This window comes from Syngnathus acus, chromosome 21 (assembly GCF_901709675.1).
Source record: "Syngnathus acus chromosome 21, fSynAcu1.2, whole genome shotgun sequence".
Taxonomy (NCBI): Eukaryota; Metazoa; Chordata; class Actinopteri; order Syngnathiformes; family Syngnathidae; genus Syngnathus; species Syngnathus acus.
Window position 1 is genome coordinate 5671898 of NC_051105.1, and position 24341 is coordinate 5696238.

A 24341-nucleotide genomic window follows, 5' to 3' on the forward strand; every position below is an offset into this window, starting at 1 on the left:
GAGCTTTTATATTTACACGGTGTGTTGGTCAAACCTCCGCCTCGTGCCAAACAAAACATTTAGTTATTAAATTGTGATTTTAACTCACCTGGACCTGCCCACCACCATCTTGGGTGACTCACATGACTTGCATCACACACTATTATATTGTGTAAATATATTGTGTATATATACATATGTATGTATATATATATATATAGTACATATATATGTATATCAAGCGCATAGAAATTTGAGTCCATATCACAACACATAAAAATGATCACTCGATGAATTCATTTGACAGACTCTTACCTGAAAGCTGGATCCATGGTCGTGGGTGTTTGCAGTCGGCATCAGCAGCTGGATGGTGTCTTGATCATGTGGCTGACACAATGTCAAAAGTTACATCACGTCAAGACATTTACGGACAAATGAAAGTCTGGCTGAGTGACTGACTGGTTCTTATGTTTGTCCAAAGGATGGAGCCAATGTATTCCCATTACTCCTTGATTTAAAATGACATAGTCTATTGTCTGTTTTATAACTAAATTAGTTTCCTTATTCTGTAAGATTTCTTTGTGTGACTGATAATAGCAGTATAAATCTAAACACATCAGAGGGGTATTACAATATAATTGGATATAAATTAGAATCTTTATTTGTTAATTCTACAACATATATAACAGTTTTATCATTTTGTGCCCTTAAAAAAAATATTAATGCAGGGAATTGCGTGTGGGTGTAACCATGGGACCAGGATGTAAGAAACTGTCAGAGTTAACAAACCCTCCTCTTGTAAACAAGGCAGTCAGTCCAACTCACGCTCACATAGACCATCTGCCAAAAGAAGGCAAATAAAGATTAGACCTTTCCTTTATTCTTATTTGAATGAACAGAAATTAATTTAACCTCAGCGGCTGACTACCCTGTATGACGAAACCCACTTGGAGATTCAAAAATACAGGCTCCATTTTTTTTTTACTACTATATATAAATAACACAAGCTAGCTGCAAGAAAGAATCACATTAATACATTTTAAAAAAGACATTGCAGGTGGAGAAGAACAACATAGATGTAACATGATGCTGATGCTCATTTCACAGCAGAGTCAAACATTCACTTGTAAGGTTCGGGGCAACAATACAAGACATCATAATTCAGTCTGAATAGAGATGATCACTTTTCTGTCAAAGTCCGCCAGCATGTTTCATTCAATAAAACAAAATGTCTCAATAAAGGAAAGTTGAATCAAGTCCACAGATTTTTTTTCTTCTTCTTCACATTGATTCTCAATTTTCCAGCTGAATGTAACCTGGATTTGGTTGGTCACACTTGTCCACTCTTCTCAGTTATCTCATTTTCCTCCCTCTTGAAAACAAGATCATTCATAAAATCTGAAAGAGAAAAATGAACAAACTGATGAGGAATTACAAGATTTAGGATTTGTAAATGTGCAAACTACATTTGTACCTTGAATTTAAATTTGCTCCGTGCACAAGCTCAAAAATCAATTTACTCAATCATGTAATCAGTTTGATGATTAGGTCTGTGTTGGCATTTTCTTCATGCTCCTAACGAATGTTTTCATCCAATAAATGGCTGAAAATATATTGCACACTATGGTTCACTCAAGCAGCAGCGGCATTGAAGCTTGTTCATAAGCAGGGCTTGACAAACTTTTACACCAAGAAAAGAGAAATAGAAACATTACCTCTATTTATTTTTAGCCTTGGGTGAGTCACAGCCATATTTTAATTTTTATTTTTTTTCCAACAGACCCATGGTTTTAAAATATGGATCTCGACTCATTGGGATTACACTCAATGATTTAAATATAAAACTGCTTACAAGTACCAGAAACTGTAGATGAATCCAAACAAAATGCTAAATTGCTAAAGTAAGTTGAGTTTGTTGTGTTGTGATTTACTCGTGATTCTTTTCTCCTCCCATGACCATCTTGCTCATGAAACATTCAACTGTTTGTTGGAAGAAATTGCTTTTTCACAGCAATTTTGGGTAAACAGCATATACAGCCACTGAAGCACATCCAGCGTGTTCAGGGGCTATGAAAATGGGGGAGTTGACATAGGTGCTGGGTGTGTAGGGCCTAAACCAGTGAGTCCAAAGGTTGTAGTAAAATGGTCCTCCACAAAGAAATGAGTGGAAAGGATGCAGTACCACATGTGCCCAGCAGTAGACGTACTTCCTGAAATATTATGTTTCATATTTGGGTTCGGGTCAATCGATAGAATGCCACGTTTGTGTTTTCTGTAAAATAGATCTCCTTTCTGAGACTGCTACACTCATTTGCATTGCTGCACTTGGGTCCTCCAGCTTTTTGTCACCATCCAAAATTCAAATGCCAAGCCCTGCTCATAAAAAAAAAAACGGCTCAAAACACAAAGCAAAAAAAAAACACTACCAACAACAAAAACAAGTGACAGCTTGCTTATAGCATGGGCTTGCTCACGGCTTCATACCTGCAAGGTGAGGGGCTGAGGAGCTGCTAACATTTTCAGCTGGAGTCAAGAAGGTGTTTGCAAGAGCTGCAGAATGAGGACTCTGTCTTTGGCAGATAGTGATTGACCTTTTTTTTTTTTTTTTAAGCCAAAGGTGCACAAGGGTCAAGTAGCATCAAGGTAGAGTAGCAGACTGTCACTGGTCTCTGAGTTTAGATGTTTTTTGTAGATTAATAGAACATTTTCTTGAGTTTGGAGGCATTTGGGAATGGGAAAAAGCGTTTGGAACATAAGCCACTACTGGAGAAGATGACGTGTGGACAACGAGAAGCCAGTCGTGGGCTTTGTGGATGAAGATTGGGCCAGCCACACATCTGGGGTGACTGGGGACTGCGAGAGAAAGCAAGGCACACATATGGAGGTGGTGGTTAGGTGCACAGTGCTTCAATACCTGCTGGGCTGAGGACCAGAGCCTGGAGGAGGTCAGAAAGTGAGACGATTCCTCTCACCACATCCTTGGCGTCAACCAACACCAAACGATGCACCTAGAAAAGACGCAACACGTGGGAAGTACTCGGGAAGTAGCAGCTGTCAGTTTCCTAAAGGTCGGTGACCCTTGCTGTCACTTATTCATTAAAAGGTATGTTCAAGTTTTTGACTTTTGTGACTTTTGTGTTAGCCATTCCTGCTCAAGGCTCAAACAAAGGGGAATGCTGTTTGCAACTCAAGGGCTGAAGTCTGAGATATCAATGCAGCCAGCAGGCAAAGATAATTAGTTCAGGCTCCAGTAGTTAACTCCATAAATGAGCGGTCGCTGTGTAGTCACAAAAAAATGACTTTCTTACCTCAGCCTTAGCGATGCGGTCAATGATGGTCTCTAAGGTTTCATGAGGGTAACATTTGAGCACTCCTTCCATGCAGCACGCTCTAGAGGCAACAGCCTCTGTCATGGTCATGTCCAAGTTGTTGTAGTTCTTCTGGGCTGCAAGATTCTTTGCAACAGACCAAAGAAAAATAATAATTAGACGCTTATACAAGTTGAACATTTCCATTCAAATCTGTATGTAGTTAGATGCAGAATTGATAGTTTTGTGGCCTTAAATCCAAATGTATGAAAGTGCAGTAACATTTTAACAATCTCGTGAACAGTATGAACTTGTGAAACTTACAATGACATCAAATCTGGAGTATAGCGCCACCACTTTACCTGAGAAAGAAGTACACAAAAAACATGAATGCACCATTATAGATGAACACAATGCATCTCAAGGACCACATATCTTTTGGATTTTAGTCTGCATGAACGAGGGATAGGGGAACAAATTTCAAATCCTTTTTGATTTCGAGCCTAGCAAGATCAATGTCACTGGAAAGAGCTGGAATAAAGGACTTGCCAAGAAACATGACATTGATGTTCTTCGGGTCGCTATTAATTGTCAGATCTCATATTACGACTCTGATGTTGCCAATCTCTATGTGAAAGAGGTTCTTTTGGAGTGTCGAACTACCTTGCTCATTGACCACAGGCAGAGCGGACACTCGTCGCTCCACAAAGATGCTCAGGGCCTCATAGACCGATGCCGATTCCTGCACTGTTGCGATCTCCTTAAAGGTACCGATAGCCAGCTGACCGATCTGTTTTTGCAGGAACCATGGCTTTGGAATCATAGAACCCTGGTGCAGGAGACATTTTTTTTAAAGTCAAACACAATAAAGACGACATACAGTAGGATCAAACTTTCCAATAAAGTTTTGGTGACATTCGATAGGTTCTTTATGCCAACATGCCACAAGATGGCGCCAAAGCAATAAGACGGCTTTGGCCTGAGCACAAAACCACGGACTCTTCGGGTCTAGTGAATAACTGAGGATGGAAGAAAAAAAAAAAAAAATCTATGAAGAGTAAATCATGTGAGGAAACTTAATTGTTTTGCTTACAAATATGTGGAGGAACTTGAGGATACGCTTGTGTGTCAAGATATGCAGGACATTCCCTGATGTCGGGTCAATGACGGGAAGTCGGTGTATCTTGTTCTTTAACAGTGAGTAGATGGCGTCAAACAGACTAGAAGGAGAATAATATGCTCTTTAAACAAATGTCCTGCAACTTTGACAATTTATAACACAAAGGGATTCTGACCTGGCTTCAGGTGTGATGCTGATGAGCCTGTTGGTGGAGTACTGCAGATAGATCTCTGCCGAGAGGAGAAGCAAGTCCAGAAGACAAGCAAACTTGAAATTCTATGACACTATTATCACACTCCTGCATCATGTATACAGTACGTGCCTCGCCACGTCTCTATCTTGTGCTCCTCCAACTCGTAGATCTGAACCTGTCAGCAACACAAATATCCATCAGCTGGCTTGTAAAACATGGCCGCCAACACGGCTGGCCGAAAAGCATGCCAAGATATTAAGACCCCGGAAAATTTGTCAGATACAAAAAAGGAAACATCAGTTAGCTCACCAGCGGAGACTTGTAATAACGATGGAGAATGTTGATAAAGTCTGTGATGGTCAGCATTCCTGCATGCAAATAAGAGTTCTAAATAAGTTCTGAAAGATGGTCCATGTGATGGAGGTCTGTGATCTATATTCTATTGTAAGATGGTAAAAATGACAGAAATAATAAATAAATGAATGCATTAAAAAAAAAAAAAAACGACTCACCTACAAAACATTTGCTCTTATTGTCCCACAGGGGTGCTGCTCGTACACCGTTAGCCACCAGAGCAAAGAAAGCCTTCTTCACCTTCACACAAATGCACAAAACACAAATATGGTCATTAAAATGTTCCCCCAAGGAAGACCAAATTGCACTAGATGCTGCTCTTGCATTACCTGCAGTTCAGTATCAAAGATGACTAGCTTAGAGCTGGTAGGAATGGCATCATAGCAGCTATGGTTTTTCATGAAGTTCATGTAAATAAAAGCATCTCGCTCTGGGACCGCAGAAGGAGTTGTAGCATCCGTCCATGGAGGTGAACAACTGCCTGTCAAAGCACACATGCTCTATGAACAAACTCGTAAAAATAAAGAAAATGGAGACATGTGTAGCCGATATCTTTGTTACCCGTGTTGGCCATTAAGACATCAACCGCAGTGTCCTCGTCCAGCTCCAACTCAAATAAGGGCACCTGCAAAAAGAAGCAAATTGGCAGCGGCTCAATCTAATAAAAGTTTTGGAATTTTGCTACCTCAGTCATTACGAGCAACATTAGAAGAGTGACAAGAACAGATCAAGATGCAGCAGAGTTGTATGCTACTGAAAAACTGGTAGACGATCAGGTTTAGCAATATGAGAACATTTTCTGAGACCTACTAATCAGCATTTTGGACTTGAAGAGTGGACTATTCACCTCCTCTTAGTGCCTATAACCTGTTGAGTGGTTGACTGATACATCTGCCAGCTCACTTCTTTTAAACACTTGTGACAATCTGTTGATTTAAGACAGGGATTTCCAAAGTGTGTTGCATGCCAGGATGACTCTTCTGTGATATTCCTAACGGAATCATTTTAGCATTCAGATCTTCGTTAATTTTGTGCAATGAAGTCAACGTTCCATTTCTCTACACTCTCGGAGTTGATGCATCAGCAAAAATGGTACACGAAAGACTTGTGTGCAGCAAAGGTCTAATCATTTTATTGGGTCATGTAAAACAATGCTATTTGACCTTTATGGTACGCGCCACACATGAGGGAATCCACAAAAAGCTTTTAGATCCATAGGAATTAGTCGGCTAAATCGGATACTGAAGACTGCTGAAAGCTCTGTTGGTTTGCATAGTTGATAGAGAGCCATGCCAAGTCATCTAGCAACAACAGGATATTACTTGTCAACAGGATGGCATGTCAGGAAAACGTTTGAGAACTGCCGTTCTAAGGCATACAAGTAGTAAAAAAATTAGTCCTACCTCGGCAAGCGGCTCCATGATTGGAGAAGTGGTGAGGCAATCTTCCTTGGCATCAGAACCCAAAGCTAAAAATCCTTTGTTCCATTGGCCGACATCTGGAGCCCATCCTGATGATGAGGATGAGATATGGTGAACAAGTGGAACAGTACAGCACGATTCAACAAGCTGGTCCTTAAAGTCTGGGAAAAGTTGAGGTCTAAATCTGGAACGAGTGGTGGGAGGCTTATGGTATTCACTGCAAGAGAGCCAGCGAGGGGAGGAGAGGTGGGTGAAAACATGCAAGAGCCAGGATGGGAGGGAGGTCCGGTAGCTAAAAACAGCCAGGGCATACACATTAGAACCACATACAAAATCAGATGTGATCCAAGACAGAAGCTGTCGTGTTTGAAGGGATGATGTTTCAGTGAACCGCTTCACTGTAACACAAATTCTTTCAGCTGCTTGCAATTGCAAGACGGAGTGAAAAATCCAAGAAACCTCCATCAGTATAAGCGCAGAGACTTGTACAACACATCTTTCCAGGATTCCTCATCTTAATAGTGTGTCCAGTACATTAATTCTGTGGTAACAGTGGAAGGAAATAATTCCACAAATGGACACTGATAAAAACAAAAGGGAACATCATGCTTCAAGAAATATTACTCGCTGTTGGGGATTAAAAGGAGCATTTGTTCTCAAAGAAGGATGGGGCAAGATTCACTGCTTTGTGAACAAATGCATGAACAAGTAATCCAACAGTTTAACACTGATTTTTCTCAATGGACAATTTTAAGAAATTTAGCGATGTCATTATCAATGCTTAACACAGTAAAACATGCACCTACTCCAACTTCTAGGCAAGCATCTAATTCAAAATGAGTGATGAAATTCACATTTGATGTTCATAGAATACCTTTCAAACAAACCACAATCTAAAGAAGAACATTTTAGAGAAAAACATTACCTTAGAGGTTCATGTTGCGTCCAGTAAGCAGAAGGCAAAGACAGCTGTTTTCTAGCATCTTACTATTAATACATGTGGTTATCCAAACAGGCCTGCCGCTCAAGAGTGAAAAGCCAAGATATTAATAGTTTACAACCACGTCCTGTTGCAAACACTGAGCAGACCCCGTTACCTTATGGTGGATTGCGGAAGACTCCAACAATTGTAAAAATGAACCGCAACAGCACTACGCACACACACACAATCTACTTCAATATTAATTTTTATTTCCAAAGTGTACTCCTAAGCAATATTTTCAAGCCCTTGAAAAATGCGAAATTTTCCAGTTAGTAAAAAAAAAAAAGAAAATAATACAATCTCAGATATTACACTTCAGGTATGTTAGGAACAGTGCCGGCACTGAATCTGGGACTGGCAACGAAGGCATCACTGTCTGAGCCTTCGTCCATGTCCATTTCATCCGACAGTTGCTGACGGATGAGCGCCACCCTGAAAGAGGAGAGCAGTTACCTTTCGATTGTGATGTGTGCATTTGATAACATTGCAAATACACCAGCCAGCGTGCACACCTGGATTTAGAAGGGACGACGGGTGCTTCTCTGTAGTTGGAGAAGTAGCTACACTTGGACCACTAGGCGGACAAATCAACACAGAAGTTAAGCATTTGAAATTCAGTGTACGTTTATAGAAATCAAAATGGTCTTGGCTCCTTACCATGTGAGCGGGATCATCGGTACCAAGATGGACTCCTTCCTGACACAAAGGCCTGAGCAGATTGATACCTGCACATAGACCATATCCACCCAGTTTAATCAAATTATTATGAGTTTAAATATGATCAATCACACCAACAAAACTTCCACCATTGGTGGTGGTCCTAAAAATATACTGACAAACCTTTTGTCCTGTTGTTCCCGTACTTGCGCTCCCACTGGTCCAACACAATGCTGAGGTACCGGGGAGACTCGAAAAATCTCAGGTATTTCGATGATGACGGCGATGGGAAAATCCGCTCAAACTGTCCGCGGCGGCCCAACTCGTCTTCGCTCTCGGCGAGGACGCGGACATCGTTGGGAGTCAAAACATCCAGCACTGTCGCCAGGATACTCTGACAGAAGGAAGAAAAGTTGAATACTGTAGTATTGGAGGACAGTGTCACTGGCTGCAACTTTAGGTATCCACACAATCTATATTACATTTAGTAAATCACAAGAGTAAACCCCTCACAATTTCGTAATTATTTTGATAACTGTGCTAAGTCAGCCTGCGGATCACTTGATACCATACTGCAAATCAGAGGTAGGCAATTCATTTTTCCGATGGGCTATGCAACTCAAATCTGCAAAATATGAATTTAATGACTTTTTCTAAAACAGTCGATTGTATTGTTTTAATAATCTGCCATTGTGTAGTCCTGGTATTTGTTGCCGCACCAAGGAAATAAAAATAGAGAAAAGTTTATTTAGTTATATTAAATTGCCATATCTACACATATTAATGATAAACCTTACAAGACGTTTTTATAAATCTTTAAGTTCATCAATCGTTGGTAAGCGAGTGAAATGATGTGTTTTTATTTTCTTTTACTCCATGTTTTCCTAAGAGTGACTGCGTACCTGATCAGCAAAGCGCTGTTTGAGGTAAAACGCCCGTTTCACTTTCTCGTCGACTGAGATTTCCAGATTGCTCGTCTCCTTGCTTACAGCACACAAACTACATACACACACAGGAGACAAAACTATTCGTACGCATTTTAGTTTATAGAAGTCTCTAGTAAAGCACGTTCCCTCATCATACCTGCTGTTGGAGCTGGAGGTGCTTCCACTGGAGGAGACAACATCCTCTCGATGAGGAATACGAAAGCCCGCAAGGTTCAAGAGGTCTCGAATCATTTGGCCCTTGATGGAAACATCTAATGCTGTGTTGGAATGGAGGCTGCATGATGGAAACAAACAATAATGGTCAGTTCTTTAGTGAAGAACGTGTGAAAGTGACAAATGAACACTGTATAGCCAATGGTACCCAGTGCGTGTGTATTACCTGGGTGAAATGTTGACTTCTAGGATCCAGGGTTTCAAGTTTTCATCTAACATGATATCAAAGCCGAACAGCTCGTGGCAGCTGTAAGGTGTACGTAGATGCATCTTGAGCAGAGAGTTCACGTATGGTTCTGACCTGATGACACATCCGGGAGACAGACAGGAAGTCACCTCCAAAAGCCAACATATCTTTAAAAGCAGCGTAATTTCTCATGTATAATACGCACACTAAAAATATTACAAATTAAGGGGCTACACGGGTCGAAGGGAAACAAAGAAATCTGTCACATTGTCTGGATGAATTAAAGAGAGATGATAAAAGTGGAATCTGACATTCAGTCGGAGGTACAGAAGGGGTGTAATTTTGGGGGATGTGTACTATGGGCGAGGGCATTTACACAATAAATTACAGTAAAACAAAAAGATAATTGTCTTACGCAATTATTGTTTTGATGACAATGTCTTTAATCTTCTCCCAAATCAAGGTGGTGTTTACTCCTCTGGAGCCGAGATACTGCCACAAGGCCTTCACAGCCCTGAAAATAAACAAGTGTATTCAGGCTATGTTTAAACATATACAGGAGTTTCTTAAAACACTTTTGCCCCCTCTAGGGTGGAAAAAAAACAACACACTGCTGGCATCAGTGTGAACAAAATCATTTTTGTAGACAGATAAATAAATGGTTGTTCTTCAATGAAATACACATAAAATTAAATCGGTTTATATGACTATATAATAGCACAAACTGGGTAATTACACAAAAGGAGACGCAAATGAATTTTTAAAAAAATTTCCCCAACTATTTTTAAAATAACAGAATTAGGTCAACTCTTCGCCCTGACCGGGTTACAAGGTGCAAATGTGACTTCCATTGAATGTTACCATTTGTGTCCCTGGCAGGCTTTGTCATCACTGTTGGCCTGGTACTCTGAATTTTTCTTGTTGACGCTGTAATTGGTCAAATGCATGAACTTGTTGCCAAGTGTCTTCATGGAGGGTGAATATCTGCCGAGAGAGAGAAGTTCCAAGTTTAATTCATTAGTTACCCGCTGCACATTTTAGGTTAAAAGTCACTCGGGTAAAAGGCTGGCAAACACTGACTTGCAGCTAGCAAAGCGGACCAGTCCATCTGAGAAGAGGTATATTCTGAGCGGGTCGTAGCATGTCACGTAGACATAGATGCGCAAGTCAAACTTGTTACCACCGATGAGGTAGGGCTTGTGGAGATACCTGACAAACACAAATATTCTCATTGCTAGAAAAACACTGCAACAAATTTATTTGTATCCATGGACAAAAGTATTGGTAAAATATGAATAATATAATGATATTACCATTGTTATTCATCATTGATTATTTTTTGCCTCTTTCAAGGCATTTTCAATGGTGGCCCCAAGACTTACTTCTGGACCAGAAGGGACTTCTTGCGTGGCATCTGGCTCCATTTGTGGATGACCTGAATTCCCACTCCTCTGGCTGAGGCTGGCTGTTGGGGGGAAAAATTCTTGTTAAAGAAAAATAAGTCTAATTGTGGGGGTAAAATCTTGATAAACAATAATGAATTTACAGGTTTGATGATCCACTTCTGTCTGGAGCCGTCCTTCCACGCCTTGCGTAGCTGCAGGATGTCCTGAGGAAGGACAAAGGTGCGGGGGATAAAGTTGAACTCCTGCTTGCCGAAGCGATTCTGCATCTTGGACAGATTCTTCCAAAGACGGTCCTTCCTGCCAATCTGGAACGTTCCGGGGAAATGGTTCAACTAAAAAATGTCAGAAGGCGACAAAACAGAGTTAAGTGAGAAAACAGATGGCTTTTTATTTGGACTGACTGATTCCAAACAGCGTTGCAATTTCACCTTCTGGTGCTCTAGAAGAGTCTTAAAACAAGGCGACTTCATGTGGTGTCCCCAGCAGCCCAACCAGTCATGGCTTTCTATCAACACACTGAATGTTAAGTGCTTTGATCTTGTGTAAAATGACACAAAAACCGCACTTGAGGCAACCTACTCCTGGTGTGCATGAAGTGCGACCTGGCGATGGCGTTCCTCACAACATTGGGCGTGACTGTGCTAATCTTCCACTTTAAAAGTCGCGTTTGCTCTTCAGGCAGCAATTCAACTACAAGGACATACAACACATTGAAAAATGACATCAGATCGGAGTCGACTGGAACTGAACTGTAATCCTCCTTTCAGTTGCCCTCTCCACGAAATGCACTTATATAGGGCTGTTTTCATGTCACGGTAGGTGCTGCTGCTTTGATTAAGCTTTGGGTGTCAAATCAGAAAAGGGAGGAAGGAATCTCTATGACAGAAAGTGTGTGTGTGTGTGGTGTGTGTTCATACTGTACCTTGTTCATTGGCAGCACTGAAATAGAGTGTGGGAGGGATGAGTGGGAACAGGCTGGGAACAAGAGCCGGTTTCTGCACCCGATTGTTTTCCGCTTCCAACGACATGGGTTCCTCAACACTGGTAAGATAGAGATGAAAATTCGAAAAACGCTTTTAAAATCTATTTCAGTCCCCCTAAAATTTTTACTGATAATTACAATTTAATGTGATCATTAAGCATCGTCAAAACGCAGAATTTCTTTTTTGATACAGGTGGTTTTCTCTCATTGAATGTATCTAAGGTCATGGCTGTTGAGCATATGTGCCACCAGCAAAATACGGTACAATGTGGGTCTCTCTCCACCATGCCAACTTGCAATCCCATCATAACGATCACACGCTAGAGAGAAAGTTGTCCAATCAAAATGACGAGCACTCACATGACCGTCATGTAGGAGGTGAAGTTCGGTGAACAGATGAAGGACGAGTGGATCTTCGCTTCCCGCTTTCGAGGCAGCTAACGCATATGTTAACTACACCTGCACGAGCTACGAGCCTGAGTTTTCAGACGAGGGCAGGGTTACCAAATGACCACATAAAGCCCACAATGGCGGGTGGTCTATTTCGCAGGAGAAGCACCTACGAGTGTTTGGTGGAGACTTGTACAGTCGAGCGACAACAATGTGGTGCACAATGCTACAGAGCTTTCCACCGTACTCTGCTGCTTTCAGCCTCATCAAACAATAGCCATGCAAAGAATGAACACAGGAACCGATGCATGTATGCTGTATGTCACTGGGGGTGGGGGGCACCAAACAGACAGTAGGACTAGATGTCAGTTCAATGACCACAAAATGGGGGGGGGAGCAAATGTGTAAAAAATACAGACATCCGAGTCAATTCCTACAAAGCATTAATGTAAACCCTATAAACAAAAAATTCATCTTAATGAGCACAGTTAACTTGGAAAAAATATTCTGTCAGCCCAACATGTCATTTGGTTCCTCTACAAGAGGGCCAGCATTGGGCGCGATATTGATACTGGACCATCCCTAATAAAAACAAACAAACTGGCTCTTACAAATTCCGTCAAAATTAAATAAAAACCAACTGTGATGAAAAATCCCAACCTATGATCACCCTGGTGTGTGTGTTGTGTGCAGGAATAACAGGAAGTCTCACCCAGTAATTTGTACTACCGATGCAATGGACGAAGTGCTGTCGACACTGGATGACTCCGAACAATCTGGGTGAAAAAAATAAAAAAAATTATACTGGGGGAAAAAGAGCCAGCAGGTTGTAGGTAATGTGACGGCGCTCTGAGGGAGTTGCCAAGCACTTCCATCGCAAGCGTGCGCGTCGATGACTTTACCATCATCATCGCTGCAGGCCGTCTCCAACTCATAAGGCAGCTCCTCCTCACCGCTGCAATCCACCTGCATATCGCATTCTGAGCTGGAAGACAAATACAGGATTAAATACAATCTACAAAAGAAGCTATTCACTTGAGAGCGCAGGATGGAACGCACGGGTGCCACTGCACACATAATTTGCAACAGTGTAAATACAGTTAAAAATAAATAAATGAAAACGGTTCGGGATGTTTGGACTGTGTAATCTTTTTAAACAGTCTTACCTCGCATCTGTGGCCTCAGACTGAGGAGGGGGGGACAAGCACAAAGATGTGAGAGGACTAGTTTGTGCCTGCTTGGTCAGGTGGATGGCGGAGATCTTGGTGGTCACAGAGCCCATTAGAGCGCCTGCAGGATGGAGCGATGGTTAAGAATCTCATCCAAGTGTTGATGAGACTGGTCTGCTTTTAATTACCTGGGAGGGTGTCCGGCGGCCCGGGCTGATCCTTTGGTGTGGCGCTGACATTGAGCCCATTTCGCATCTGACCATTGAGCTTCCCACTTCTGCTTCTATTTATATTCAATGGACTTTGAGGGAATTTCTTGTTTGAATCCAAAGCTACTGGTGTTAGAGGCTTAACATAAACCAGTGGTGGAAAATCACCTATGACTTGAAGGGGATTGTTCGATGCAGCTGATTTAGCATGAGCATTTTGCGTCTGACTGAACTTTGCTGCCGAGTTCCGCTGGTTGGAAATAGTCAACGGATAGCTCTTGCTCATTTCCCCTTTGGCGTCAATGCTGGAGGTATGTTTTTCCATCTTTCTTTCTTGGTATTCAATAGGAATAAGGCGTAGAGGAGGCACCGAAGGTGTGGAGGAGAGTTCTGCAGTTTCGAGCTAAAACAAAACAACGAGACAAACAAAATGAGCGTTCAAACCAAAAATGCCGTATCGCTTTCATCCATCATTATGGTCGTGCAATGATTCCGTAGATTTTGCAACAAGGAGCTGAACGGGAGGAAATTTAAGCCTGGGTTGTTAGTGGAAGTCACAGACTTTGTTGTACGTGCTTTTTCAAAATCACTAATACATTATTATTATTATTATCAAACCTTTTGTAGCAGGTCATATCTCTAACAAATAGTGGAGGATTAGTTTACGTTAATGACTCTCTGACTGTTAATTAAAACGGAACATTGTGATTTCAGTAAAGGCAGAATTTTCTCTTATAAGATTGTGAAGATGTACCAAATGAGTTTCTGCTAAATATATTTTATACCTCAAACATGTTTATCTGCATAGAAGAACGTCCTTGGACTCGTTGCAAGGTGTCAACGCTCGGACAGCCGAGGACTTCCTTTTTGATGGCAGAAGAAATATTGTCACCCGTGTCCATGGTGCTGCTCACAAGTGGCTTTTCCCCCGTTGACTTGATTGCCCTTGGAACGCCGCTAAACCTTAGCGATTTACTGGGCATGGATTGCCTCTGGGTTGCATTCCCTTGCTCCTGAGCGTATGAGAAGGCAGGAAGTCTGGCGCGCACTTTTTTAGGACGAGGCACTTGAGCAGTCGCAACTGTCTCTAGGCTGATGTTGACCAATGGTATGGGCGACATGGCGGCGTTGTGGCAGGCCTGGGTGACACCACCGCTCCAGGTTGCGGACTTGTTGCTGGGCATGGCACTTCAAAACGAGACAATGACAAATCCTCCTCTGAAAAGACACTTGAGGTTTTTGGAGACGTCAGCTGAAACTAGTCAAACTTGGGCACTTTCCAGATTGATTTGGATAAAAAGTTCTTGCTAGATGCTGATGAGCAACAGCAATCATCACTGCGATCCAAGCTCAAATACCTGCAAAGAAGACAAAGGCAAGTGACTCGTGGAGACAAGGAAACATTGAGTTAAACAACTATACCGAATAAGGACAATAATGAATTACCTTGAAGTTCACAACATTCATTACTTCCTAGTCATACTGTTGTTTGCAAGTAAAAACGGAGCAGAATGTTACTCTGCCAATCTAATTCAGTGTGCACCCCTACATTTTCTTCAAGCGCTCCTTAAATTTTAAGTTAGGGCTTACACTGTGCTCCAAGTAAAAAATTTCGTCTGGAGCACTGACATTTAGGTGTAAATAATATGAAATAAAAGCTGGAATTCTTAACTTTGCATGATACTGTATTGCTAAGTGTCAGTTTTATCTAAACAAAAATAGGAGGCGATAATCACGATACAGGGTAAGTCACACGGAGTATGAAAGCGATGACAATATTAACACAAATTTATTGTTGATGTATAAACTTGCACAAGACCAACAAGTTCAAAGCGACGACTTGTTCGCCCCCACTTTCAAGTCGGTTCATTTGTGGGGTGGGAAAAGTACCGTTATCCTTGACACACAAAGGTACACATAAAGATGTCGTATTTAAAGTAAATCTTTATCGAATACCGGTGTCTCCGATTTTTAGAGTAGAGTGAAGAGCTAGCTAACCACTTGCTGCTAGCTTTGAATCGTATTAATCACAGTTACGCCATGGCAAAACGTACAACAGCGTTACAAAGATTCAACGATAAAACACTGCCTTCGATACAAGTTGGGGAAAATAACATTAAACTTACTTGAACGTGGAGAAAGAGGCCAGCACGTGGCAGTTCCTCTTTCCACCCCAAGAGGAGTGAATGGCTCCACTTTCACATGGCAAGGGTCTGACGACAAGAGTGGGGCCAGAGTATCCGGGTGAGCAGTGACGCATCACGGCGACAGAGAAGTTATGACTGCTGATGACTTCCGGTTCGCGAGTTCAATGGCGCGCCCTCAGCCGGCCTCCAACGTCAACGCACGTCAGATCAGCGCATAAAAAACGTTTCTTTTCTTTTTTTTTAGTTTCGGTATTTAAAAATCAATAACCAAAATATAAAACAAAACTCATTTTTGATAATCATGTTTTTTTCTGAAAAGGAACAATTATATTTGTTTAGACGCGGTATTGTAGATCAGCAAGTTCACCAGCAGAGGGCCCTCGAGATGCGATTATGGTTGCTTTCAGTACAGCGGACCTTGGTCATATTTTTTAACTACAGGGCCCCAATTCCACCAATAATATTCAAACTTTGAAGCTGTATTACTACATAACAATGTACTGCATTTTCTTCATGAAGCATGTTGCTACTATTCTACTTCTGTTGTATTCTGTTCTATGGAACCATTTATACCACTTAGGTCGTAGGTGAGGTCAAGCTGACAGAGGCATCCTGGAATGGGTGCCAGCCAATTGCAGGTTTTTCACATATAAGGACAATTCAGATAACCTAACAAGCTTGTTTTTGGAATATGGGGAAGAAACAGGAGTACCCACAGAAAACCCAAGCATGGGGAATATATGCAAACCTCACACAGGAAAGCCAGAGGCCAGTTTTGAAATGTGAACCTCAGAAATGTGAAGTTGATGTGCTGACCATTCAATTCTTTTCTATTAGATTCGATTCAATTCGATTCCCCTCAGTGTTTCCAGTCTTTCGCCTCCCTCCTTTCTTCTCACAACCTTTTAACCTCCACGTTCTCTATTCCATCTTTCATCCAATATGGTCAGTTTACCACTTGCCTTTCTTCCCTGATTTAACTCTCACCTGTACCCATCACTTTTCCCGTTCTTTATCGTATCACTTCCTCTCTCTCTCTTTCCCAAGCAGAGAGTGAGAGAGAGCGAGCGAGCGAGAGAGAGAGAGAGAGGGAGAGAGGTTGCTGAGAGGTGGCTGAAGAGCTTCTACAGTCTATTCACCGAGAGTAAGTGAGAGTGCACAGGACACAAAAAGAGGAGAAGTAAAATCTTACTCTCCTCCTCCCGGATGATCTCTTAACTTGTGAACCTGACAGGAATATAACAGAAGAGGACACATTTTTTTCCTGAGCTGGGATGAATATGGACCCCAATTTTGTCATCAACTACTAGAAGAAAACAAGAATAAAGGAAAAGACTTAAAGGAAAGTAATGAAAATCACTAGAACATTTTCAAATATCTAGAATTAGTAATATTTGAATTGATTTTTATATCTACAGAGGGGAAAAAAGAAACTAGAAGCCATACATATGTGGAGCAAAAGGGATGCCGGAATCTTATTTCGGAAGACAATAGCAAAACTCAGGAACCTGCACTGGAAGAAAAAAAGCTCATTTGTGACAAGAAACAAGTTTTAAAACGGATGATTAAAAATAATCATTATTTCAAAGGAAAAGGAGAGCCAATTAAAAGTTAGATATAGAGAGAAAGTGCTGACGACAAATAAAGAGGAAAGCAACAATAGAAAGTGATCTGAAGAAAGTTCAAGGATTACAGACCCAGAAGAAGGCGACTGGGACAATGACACATCCTCTCCTCATCTTCATCCTCCACTTGGCGGCGTTGATGGCGGAAGGCGTGCCTCAGGCGCAGCTGGAGCGCTGGGTGCGCTCGGGCCTGCAGTCCCTGGAGTGGGACCGGCTGGACCGCTGCCTGCGTGCCTCCTCTCACTCGGAAACCGAGTGTCGGCGGTTCGCCCACTTGCCGCCCTCCGCCGTGGCCGTCTACACTTCTGAGCCGCAACCCGCCACTGCAGGTGACACATCAAAAGTCACACCTTTGACATTGAGATCTCAAGCTAGTGTTATAGGGTGTGACGTTAAGGTTTCAAAGTATGATTTCGAGGGGATTAGGGTTCGCTTTGGGTTTCCTTCCACATTTTTTTAAATGTATGCATTATAATCTTTGGGTGAAAGTTCAATGAATAAATGTGAATTTACTGATATTGTTTGCAAAGTCTCACAAAGGACAATGTAAATAAATACTTCACAATCTCACATTCCTAACAGATATATAGTAACTGAGTTGAATAGTTAAATTCCTTTGGTTGTGACTGTGTTCAGGAGGAGGAGGATTGAAAATGGATGAACATGATTGATTTATATTGTGACCCAGGTGCCGCCGACAAAGTGCTTGCCATCCTCCCAGACTCTTACTCGTCCAGCGGGATGATCAGCTCCAAATTTCGGAGTGCTTTTAGCATGGGCCCATTGGTGAACAAGAGGGAGAGCAGACACAGGTACCAACCTCCGGCTTTCCCTGCCTCCATGAGCCATGACGCCGTTCTGGTGCTGGACCCGAATCCCGGCGAGAACTTTGGACACCCGGTTGCCCTCTTCTACGTGGACCTAAATGTGACAAAGAAGAGATGTGCCCACCTCGATGGCATTTACCTGGGTGAGTCTGGTTGATTGAGTTTCAGCTGCACTTAGTTTTTAATAAACACTACAATCGCATTGAGTAAAGCGAAGACCTCCAGCAAAGCCAGAACTTTCAAATGTGAGTGGTTTTACTATTTTTTAATTTCATTATACAAGGGGCAGTTAATTTTTGGACTTGATTGGAACCTGAAAATTTGCTGACAGAATGTAGATTGCACTCACCACGCTATACGCCTCGATAGGCATATTTAATTGCACGCCCACGGCACATCTGGCGATTTGGTGACCAAAAGTAGACTAGATTTTAGACTAGCTAAAAGCAGGTCTAAGATGTGGCGCAGATGGTGTCAATTCAGTGGAGTTTAGCAATTCTAGTGGATTTAGAACAGGCAAAAGCAGACAGATGCTGAGCTCCGCAGAGGTGTCATCGTATTTCATTCATAAATATGACAACATATGGGAAGCGAGGAAAAGGATGTCGCTTGGGATATTGTGTCTTTTTAGCATTCACACCAAAGGCCTGCAACTGGGCCACGGTCTGAGGCAGCATGGCGCTTTCTCATTAGATTCTGGAGGTGATCATCATCAGCATTCTGGTCCATTTGAAGCATGCAAATCAAAAGTTGGTCCGACAACATGCAAACTTGTGCTTTTTGGTGGTTTGAAAAATAACACATCACAGCTTAAGAGAGATAGATAAAAGGCCATCAGGGAGAGTGAACAAAGTGCTCCAAAAAAAAATAAAAAATTGTCCGGGGGGACAGGAAGTGAGTATCGGATCCTCACAAACCCAGTAAAAGAAACAGTGGTAAAAGTGCAAATTGCTCACCCCCCTCTGTGAAAAAGATTGCAGCCAGATGTTAAGGTGAATTTGGCCTGTGTGCCTCACCAGTCAATTATTTATACACGCACACACACAAAATGCTATGCCCCCTGCTGAGTTCTAAGGATAGATTTGGGATAGCAGTTTTTTTTTTTTTTTTTTAAAGTTGAGCTGTCTTTAAACCTTTTTAATCAGAAGAGGTCTCCAAAAAGTCTTTGGGGCAAAGAACTCCAAAAAGCAGCTTCTTGGAAATATTTGGCTCCAGTGGAATGTTTTTTTTCCTGGTCTTGAGTGAACTCTATTCATTGCATCTATTGCATCTTCAGGAGAAGAGTGTCTGACTCAGGCCTTGAAAGGTCGCTGTCAGAACCAGCTGAAGCGTCGGCAAGCCGGGCCCGAGAGGCTTATGGGACATGGGCACGGCTGGCTGGTGGGCGGAGCTTCACGCAAAGATACCTTTAGCAGTCCAGTCAGTGGACGGCTCTGTGAGGTCCACTTCCTTCCTTTGGTGGTCAGAGTCGGAGACAGCAACCGGACCCAGAGACTCAAATGTGTAGGTCAGTTTCAAACCTGATGTGAGGACATGTTGATCATGTTGAATTTCCATAACCTCATTTTGCTTGTGCAGATCACACAGACTTTTCCAGGTGTCCTCAATTGGTGCCCATTGGATCCCCAAGTTTGCCCATCTCGAGCTGTGAGCTAAACAAAAACACCAGACGCTGCCACCAGCAGCCACTGGCCACTCACCTCTCCTGCCGCCTTTACCAGACCTGCGACCATGCCGTGCTTATCTCCGGTAGAATGCACACCACAGCTCAATGTCCAATAACGTTATTGGCTTACCAGTTTGATTTTGTTTGCGTCAGGTGGCTGGCGGCAACAGATGACGTTCCAGCGACACGTGCAGAATCTTCAGAGGTTCTACAGAATGTTGCGGATGAATGGTTTTCACAAAGATCACGTCAAGACCTTCTTTGCAAGCAGTGGGCACATTCCAGGTAGGACTTCCTAAAGATGATATTGCAATTATAAATGGAACAGTGCAGGTAACTTCTTTGTCCATGTTCTTCCGCTGCAGAGGAGCTGGAGGGTGCTTACTCAGCCACGGAGAAGGCGGTGATCCGTAACCACGTGTCCTATGTCTGCAGGAAACAACACTGCGCCGACTCACTAGTGCTTTATCTGAACTCACCCACGCGCAGTGATGGGACCATGCTCCTATGGGACGCCAACCTCAACGGCATTGTAAGATGGAGGGAGACACAACCAGATAGTGTTGTTGATCAGATTGAGGGAGAACATAGAGGAACTAGAGAGGAGCCTTACCTGTTTAGTTGTTTCTACTTCCAGGCTGATCTGAAGGAGCGCTACTCAGTCAACGAGCTGTTGACTGACCTGGCCGGCTGCAGGGCAACTCGTGTTTTGTTGTTCGTGGATCAGAGCTACAGTGGCGTTCTTTCCAAAAGGCTGAGAGGCTCCCAGAAACATCTCAATGTGGTTTTGATCCAGAATCAAAAATTGTTGAACCAAAACTACCAGAACCACAGGGTGGCTATGAGCTGGGAGGACAGCAGCTGGGGTCATCTTGGTCCCTCAACCTGCTTGCTGGATTACTTGGAGAAGGTATTTTAATGAATTAGAAGTTCCAAGAGCTCATTTACTCTTCTTTTTTTCTTATTAGATGTAATGAATTCACCAACTTTCAGAATTCCTACTCTTTACATTATTGTCAATGAAATTCAATCAATATCAAGCCCATTGACAACAAATGTTCTGAAAAAAACTTTGTAACAACCTGATTGCAGAGTGCGGGGGCTTCCCACCTGTTGGACCGGTGGGCCAACCTTTTGAACATCACCCTGGCAGGAGCTCCATGCAACGCCACACCTCCGCTAACGGATAGCGAGATGCGGCGGTGGTACCAGGGATGCCAGAACCTGCCAACCGCGCTCTGGCACAGAAAGTACAGGGGGATCAACTAAGAAAGGGGGGAACCCTAAGAGACTGACAGAGTGAGAGCGAGAGAAAGCGAAAGAGCGAGAGAAAGAGAGACCTCACACACAGAAAATACATGTTCGAGTTTATCACATGCATGTGTAGATGGACAGTAGATGCAATGTGCTTGTGTTTGATGTGTGTTTGTGTGTCCGTGTATGTATGTATAGTGTGTGTGGGTTTGTGTGCGTGTATAAGTGTGTTTTCTGCCCTAACGCTGAACCTGGACTGCAACCATGATGATGACAGCTCATCCCAAGGGGGTGTCCTGAACCTGAACACCATTTGTGTTGATATGTGTGTGGAGGTTCAGCAAAAGGACACACTTGGGTCAAAGTGTGTGTGTGTGGGTGTGTGTGTGTTAGTTCAACATTTCACAACTGATCACTTGTCTCCTACTTTGGTCAGCATAGGAGTTTTTTTTGGTCATTTCTTTGCTTCCTCTTTTCATCCACCACCTACCATCCTTTCTGTTTTCAAATTAATTTATCCACTTATCCTTTTACCAAAAGCTCCCCTTTAACTTAATTGGCTGCACATTGTTATTGTTATTTTGCTAATAATTGTTATTTTGATAATAAGTTAACTCTCAAAACAGTTATATCTGCTATTTGTAGTGGATAAAAATATAGTTTAGTATGGTAGTAGTATAATAAATAAAGTATATATACTTAGAATATGATACCATGTTTGCACAAGTAGTTGTTTGTATTTTGAGACGAATGCTGGAAGACCTCTATTACAAAAAACTGCGGCAACTGGGGAATTCCCTACGCACATCGATGTGACCCGAAAAAAAAACCCCAGCTGGGATAGGCTCCAGCTCACCTAAAGATAAAAATAGAAATTGAAAATCTGTAAATGGTTGGATGAATTTTTCTCCAGAACCCCCCAGTAGAAAAAAAACAACGATGAGACCAAAATAAAACATCATTTGCGTATCTTAACATCCCAGAATGATATCAGATTTGAAAACATAGAGATGTTTTTCTGTGCCCCGAATAAAGCAAGAAGAGCAAGGGACGCTAAGGACACGGAAGGAGAAGCTGAGATTGGCCTGCGATGATCATGATTAAAAGATGAAGCACTGAGACTGCCCTCACTGCTACACCGGCTGGCCATGGCTTTTTAATAAGGGCACCACTCCTGTGTGCATACATGTGTGCGAGTGTGTGTGTGTGTGTGTGTGAATGGTGAATCACACACTCTGGCAAGAACTCATTACTGATAATGTGTTGTCTACTTTTTAATTGTTTTTGTCCTGTCCCTGACTTGACCTCTATTTTCGTCAACCTCCAACTAACAATGTACACTACATAGACAAAAGTGATGTGACACATTTGAATTTATAAGAAATGAAAATTCTTCTTATATAATCATCCTTTGGAAAGGATTCTGGCGTCTCAATGGAATTGTTTTTTCTTCATCTTATTTAACTGATTAAAAGGTGTGTCTGATTTTTTTTGTTTAAAGAAAAAATGTATGACAGTTGTTTTGCATTGATGTTTGTTCACACAATGTTCAAGATAGAAACTGAGGAAAACATTCCCAAATGTGTGGATTGACAGAATGGACCAACCACCAAGATTGTATCCAAAAAGTAGCTGTGTGTTCAAATCACAAGTTTTGTGTACAGATTATAAAATGACAATTAAGAAGAAATGTTTCTAGTGGCATGCAGTATTTCACAGAATCTAGTCAATAAAGCTCTTATAGAAACGTGATCATGATTGGATGCTGGAATTTATTGGGAACTGGACGTGGGCTCTTTAATTGTCCTGACTGGTCACAATTCCAACATGGATGTGCAAATAGTCCTGATTGGTCAATGGTCATGTACATCGATCGTACGGTAAGTCAAAACTTACTAGTAACTTGGATAGCCTAATAGAAATTGAAACAGAATTGATTATCGATCCAGTGCATTGCATCAATCTAATACCACAAGCGAAACGCAGCATGTGGCTGTTTGTGTTTTTTTATGAGTGTCCCTTTGAGATACTGTTCTCACAGCGACGCACCATCTGTCTCTGTCAAAGTTGCCCTCAGGCCGCTCATATAGTTTTACTCCAAACACTAACCTTTGACACCGCCACTCAAGGCCCATCCAGGATGTTTTTACCAAAACAAGCTCAGTATCGCAACCAGCTCAGCGAATAATGAGCGGCTTGACTTTTTGACACAATGGTACCAAACATCGCGGGTCAAGTTAAGGCACAATTTAGGGAGCAGGGAGCTTGCTTAGCTAAGAAAATCATCTTTGGTTTTAGATATGGATGCTATTTGCGATGAGGTTTGTTTTGGAACGAACAAATTATTCAGGTTTAAATTATGATGACTATATTTCTTCAAATACTCAACATTCCTCAATTGCAGGTGTGGCCAAGCCAACATTCGAACCTCAACTTTGAGTTTGTTTGTCTTAAATTGCTATTTTGTTATTATAAGGAAATGCAAATTTTTAACAAAATTATAAGCGGTTAGTGTTTATTATCTCAGCTCATAACATCGATGAACTGAGATAATAAACACTAGATGCTCATACATGAACATTAACTGCTGAGTCCATGAGTCCACCTTTGCTAACCAAAACAGCAGCACCCAGAGTGCTTCGATTTTTTATTTTTAGTTGACTTTCATTTGACACAAATTCATATTATTCCTAATTTTGTACTTGTGTGTAGGCTCAACTACTACTGATCCCATAATTTACACATCTGTTGCCCCGTTTTTGAATTAAGGTGTTCATTTGTTTTTAGTATCTTACTGCGTTATGATCGGAAATAAGTAAATAGTGAAGAGAAAGAAGAGCAAGCAAGAGCAAAGATGCTTTAAAAAAAACAACCTTGCGCCATTTAAAATGCTTACGCAGACTTGAAGCGACTTTACTATGAATTAATAAAAACACAAGTCTGCTACTGTCTGACCTACCAGACGGAGTGAAAGAGAGGCACAAGTTTTGAAATGGATGACGCTAGAGAATGGGGGAGGCAAACAGCTTGTCAACAGGCACGACTTAGGCACACACACAGAATTACAGGAGACATTTAATTAGCATTAATGCTTACTAGTATCTTGGGAACATATAGATAAAAACATTTCGGGCAGATGCATCTCCTTTCCATGACCTTTTTTGACCTCTGTATTTTGCAACACAACATTGGGCAATTACCCGTACTCCATTTTAAAGAGTATATCGATCGAACATGGGTATAAAGTTCCTGTCACTAGATTATCACAAAAAATGACTTTTGTGTGTGGCTCCTGCGTGTGAGAA

At 41.9% G+C, this 24341-nt stretch overlaps 3 protein-coding genes and 2 long non-coding RNA genes across 11 annotated transcripts; 2 read left to right on the forward strand and 3 right to left on the reverse strand.

Moving 5' to 3' along the window:
- Positions 1 to 837: 837 nt before the first annotated feature.
- prkag3b (protein kinase, AMP-activated, gamma 3b non-catalytic subunit) lies at positions 838 to 6925 on the reverse strand. 5 transcript variants are annotated; one of them, XM_037240060.1, is made up of 15 exons: positions 6706 to 6811; positions 6358 to 6592; positions 5516 to 5579; positions 5284 to 5435; positions 5113 to 5194; positions 4910 to 4968; positions 4730 to 4775; positions 4583 to 4637; positions 4381 to 4507; positions 3951 to 4116; positions 3612 to 3649; positions 3288 to 3434; positions 2894 to 2987; positions 2464 to 2832; positions 838 to 1377 (listed from the first exon to the last, which is right to left on the reverse strand). In XM_037240060.1, the coding sequence occupies exons 2-14, from the start codon at positions 6373 to 6375 to the stop codon at positions 2639 to 2641; spliced, it is 1242 nt and encodes a 413-aa protein (XP_037095955.1). In that variant the 5' UTR covers positions 6376 to 6592; positions 6706 to 6811; the 3' UTR covers positions 838 to 1377; positions 2464 to 2638. The 5 variants fall into 5 exon arrangements, with proteins under 5 accessions (XP_037095955.1, XP_037095952.1, XP_037095956.1 ...); XM_037240057.1 differs by having other exon boundaries at positions 6358 to 6923; XM_037240061.1 differs by lacking the exon at positions 6706 to 6811 and having other exon boundaries at positions 5284 to 5431; positions 6358 to 6435.
- LOC119115516 lies at positions 1460 to 2393 on the reverse strand. The gene is made up of 2 exons (XR_005096157.1): positions 2241 to 2393; positions 1460 to 2189 (listed from the first exon to the last, which is right to left on the reverse strand). It is a non-coding gene; the product is annotated as an uncharacterized LOC119115516 (long non-coding RNA).
- A 619-nt stretch (positions 6926 to 7544) lies between the features above and the next one.
- On the reverse strand, positions 7545 to 15781 carry ttll4 (tubulin tyrosine ligase-like family, member 4). Of its 3 annotated transcripts, none has more exons than XM_037240053.1 (21): positions 15644 to 15781; positions 14303 to 14875; positions 13497 to 13920; positions 13306 to 13429; positions 13042 to 13124; positions 12852 to 12915; positions 11690 to 11808; positions 11347 to 11457; positions 11196 to 11272; positions 10908 to 11099; positions 10744 to 10826; positions 10442 to 10570; positions 10223 to 10345; positions 9777 to 9875; positions 9341 to 9475; positions 9098 to 9235; positions 8917 to 9013; positions 8198 to 8408; positions 8015 to 8082; positions 7870 to 7931; positions 7545 to 7789 (listed from the first exon to the last, which is right to left on the reverse strand). In XM_037240053.1, exons 2-21 carry the CDS (start codon positions 14699 to 14701, stop codon positions 7666 to 7668), a joined length of 2862 nt encoding a protein of 953 aa, XP_037095948.1. In that variant the 5' UTR covers positions 14702 to 14875; positions 15644 to 15781; the 3' UTR covers positions 7545 to 7665. The 3 variants fall into 3 exon arrangements, with proteins under 3 accessions (XP_037095948.1, XP_037095947.1, XP_037095949.1); XM_037240052.1 differs by lacking the exon at positions 15644 to 15781 and adding an exon at positions 14964 to 14983 and having other exon boundaries at positions 12852 to 12917; positions 13038 to 13124; XM_037240054.1 differs by lacking the exons at positions 12852 to 12915; positions 13042 to 13124; positions 13306 to 13429; ... (1 more) ...; positions 14303 to 14875; positions 15644 to 15781 and adding an exon at positions 12110 to 12231.
- Positions 15782 to 16713: 932 nt separating this feature from the next.
- On the forward strand, positions 16714 to 22788 carry LOC119139686. The gene is made up of 2 exons (XR_005101402.1): positions 16714 to 16762; positions 21107 to 22788. It is a non-coding gene; the product is annotated as an uncharacterized LOC119139686 (long non-coding RNA).
- si:ch211-67e16.11 lies at positions 16784 to 22788 on the forward strand. Its single transcript, XM_037280594.1, has 8 exons — positions 16784 to 17618; positions 17978 to 18259; positions 19393 to 19623; positions 19695 to 19865; positions 19936 to 20067; positions 20148 to 20314; positions 20420 to 20692; positions 20875 to 22788. Exons 1-8 carry the CDS (start codon positions 17384 to 17386, stop codon positions 21049 to 21051), a joined length of 1668 nt encoding a protein of 555 aa, XP_037136489.1. The 5' UTR covers positions 16784 to 17383; the 3' UTR covers positions 21052 to 22788.
- Positions 22789 to 24341: the final 1553 nt, after the last annotated feature.

Bases quoted from the DNA above. Each gene is read 5' to 3' on its own strand.
- prkag3b (XM_037240057.1), bottom strand. From the start codon at position 6,840: ATGGAGGTTTCTTGGATTTTTCACTCCGTCTTGCAATTGCAAGCAGCT. The intron at 5,580-6,357 runs GTAGGACTAATT...TTCTTTTTGCAG, and splicing joins TCATGGAGCCGCTTGCCGAG to GTGCCCTTATTTGAGTTGGA. The intron at 5,195-5,283 runs GTAATGCAAGAG...ATTTGTGTGAAG, and splicing joins TCTTTGATACTGAACTGCAG to GTGAAGAAGGCTTTCTTTGC.
- ttll4 (XM_037240052.1), bottom strand. From the start codon at position 14,701: ATGCCCAGCAACAAGTCCGCAACCTGGAGCGGTGGTGTCACCCAGGCC. The intron at 13,430-13,496 runs GTAATTAAAAGC...TCCATCCTGCAG, and splicing joins GCCGCCGGACACCCTCCCAG to GCGCTCTAATGGGCTCTGTG. The intron at 11,273-11,346 runs GTAGGTTGCCTC...GTGTGTTGATAG, and splicing joins GCACTTCATGCACACCAGGA to AAAGCCATGACTGGTTGGGC.
- si:ch211-67e16.11 (XM_037280594.1), top strand. From the start codon at position 17,384: ATGACACATCCTCTCCTCATCTTCATCCTCCACTTGGCGGCGTTGATG. The intron at 17,619-17,977 runs GTGACACATCAA...ATTGTGACCCAG, and splicing joins GCCGCAACCCGCCACTGCAG to GTGCCGCCGACAAAGTGCTT. The intron at 20,315-20,419 runs GTAAGATGGAGG...TTCTACTTCCAG, and splicing joins ACGCCAACCTCAACGGCATT to GCTGATCTGAAGGAGCGCTA.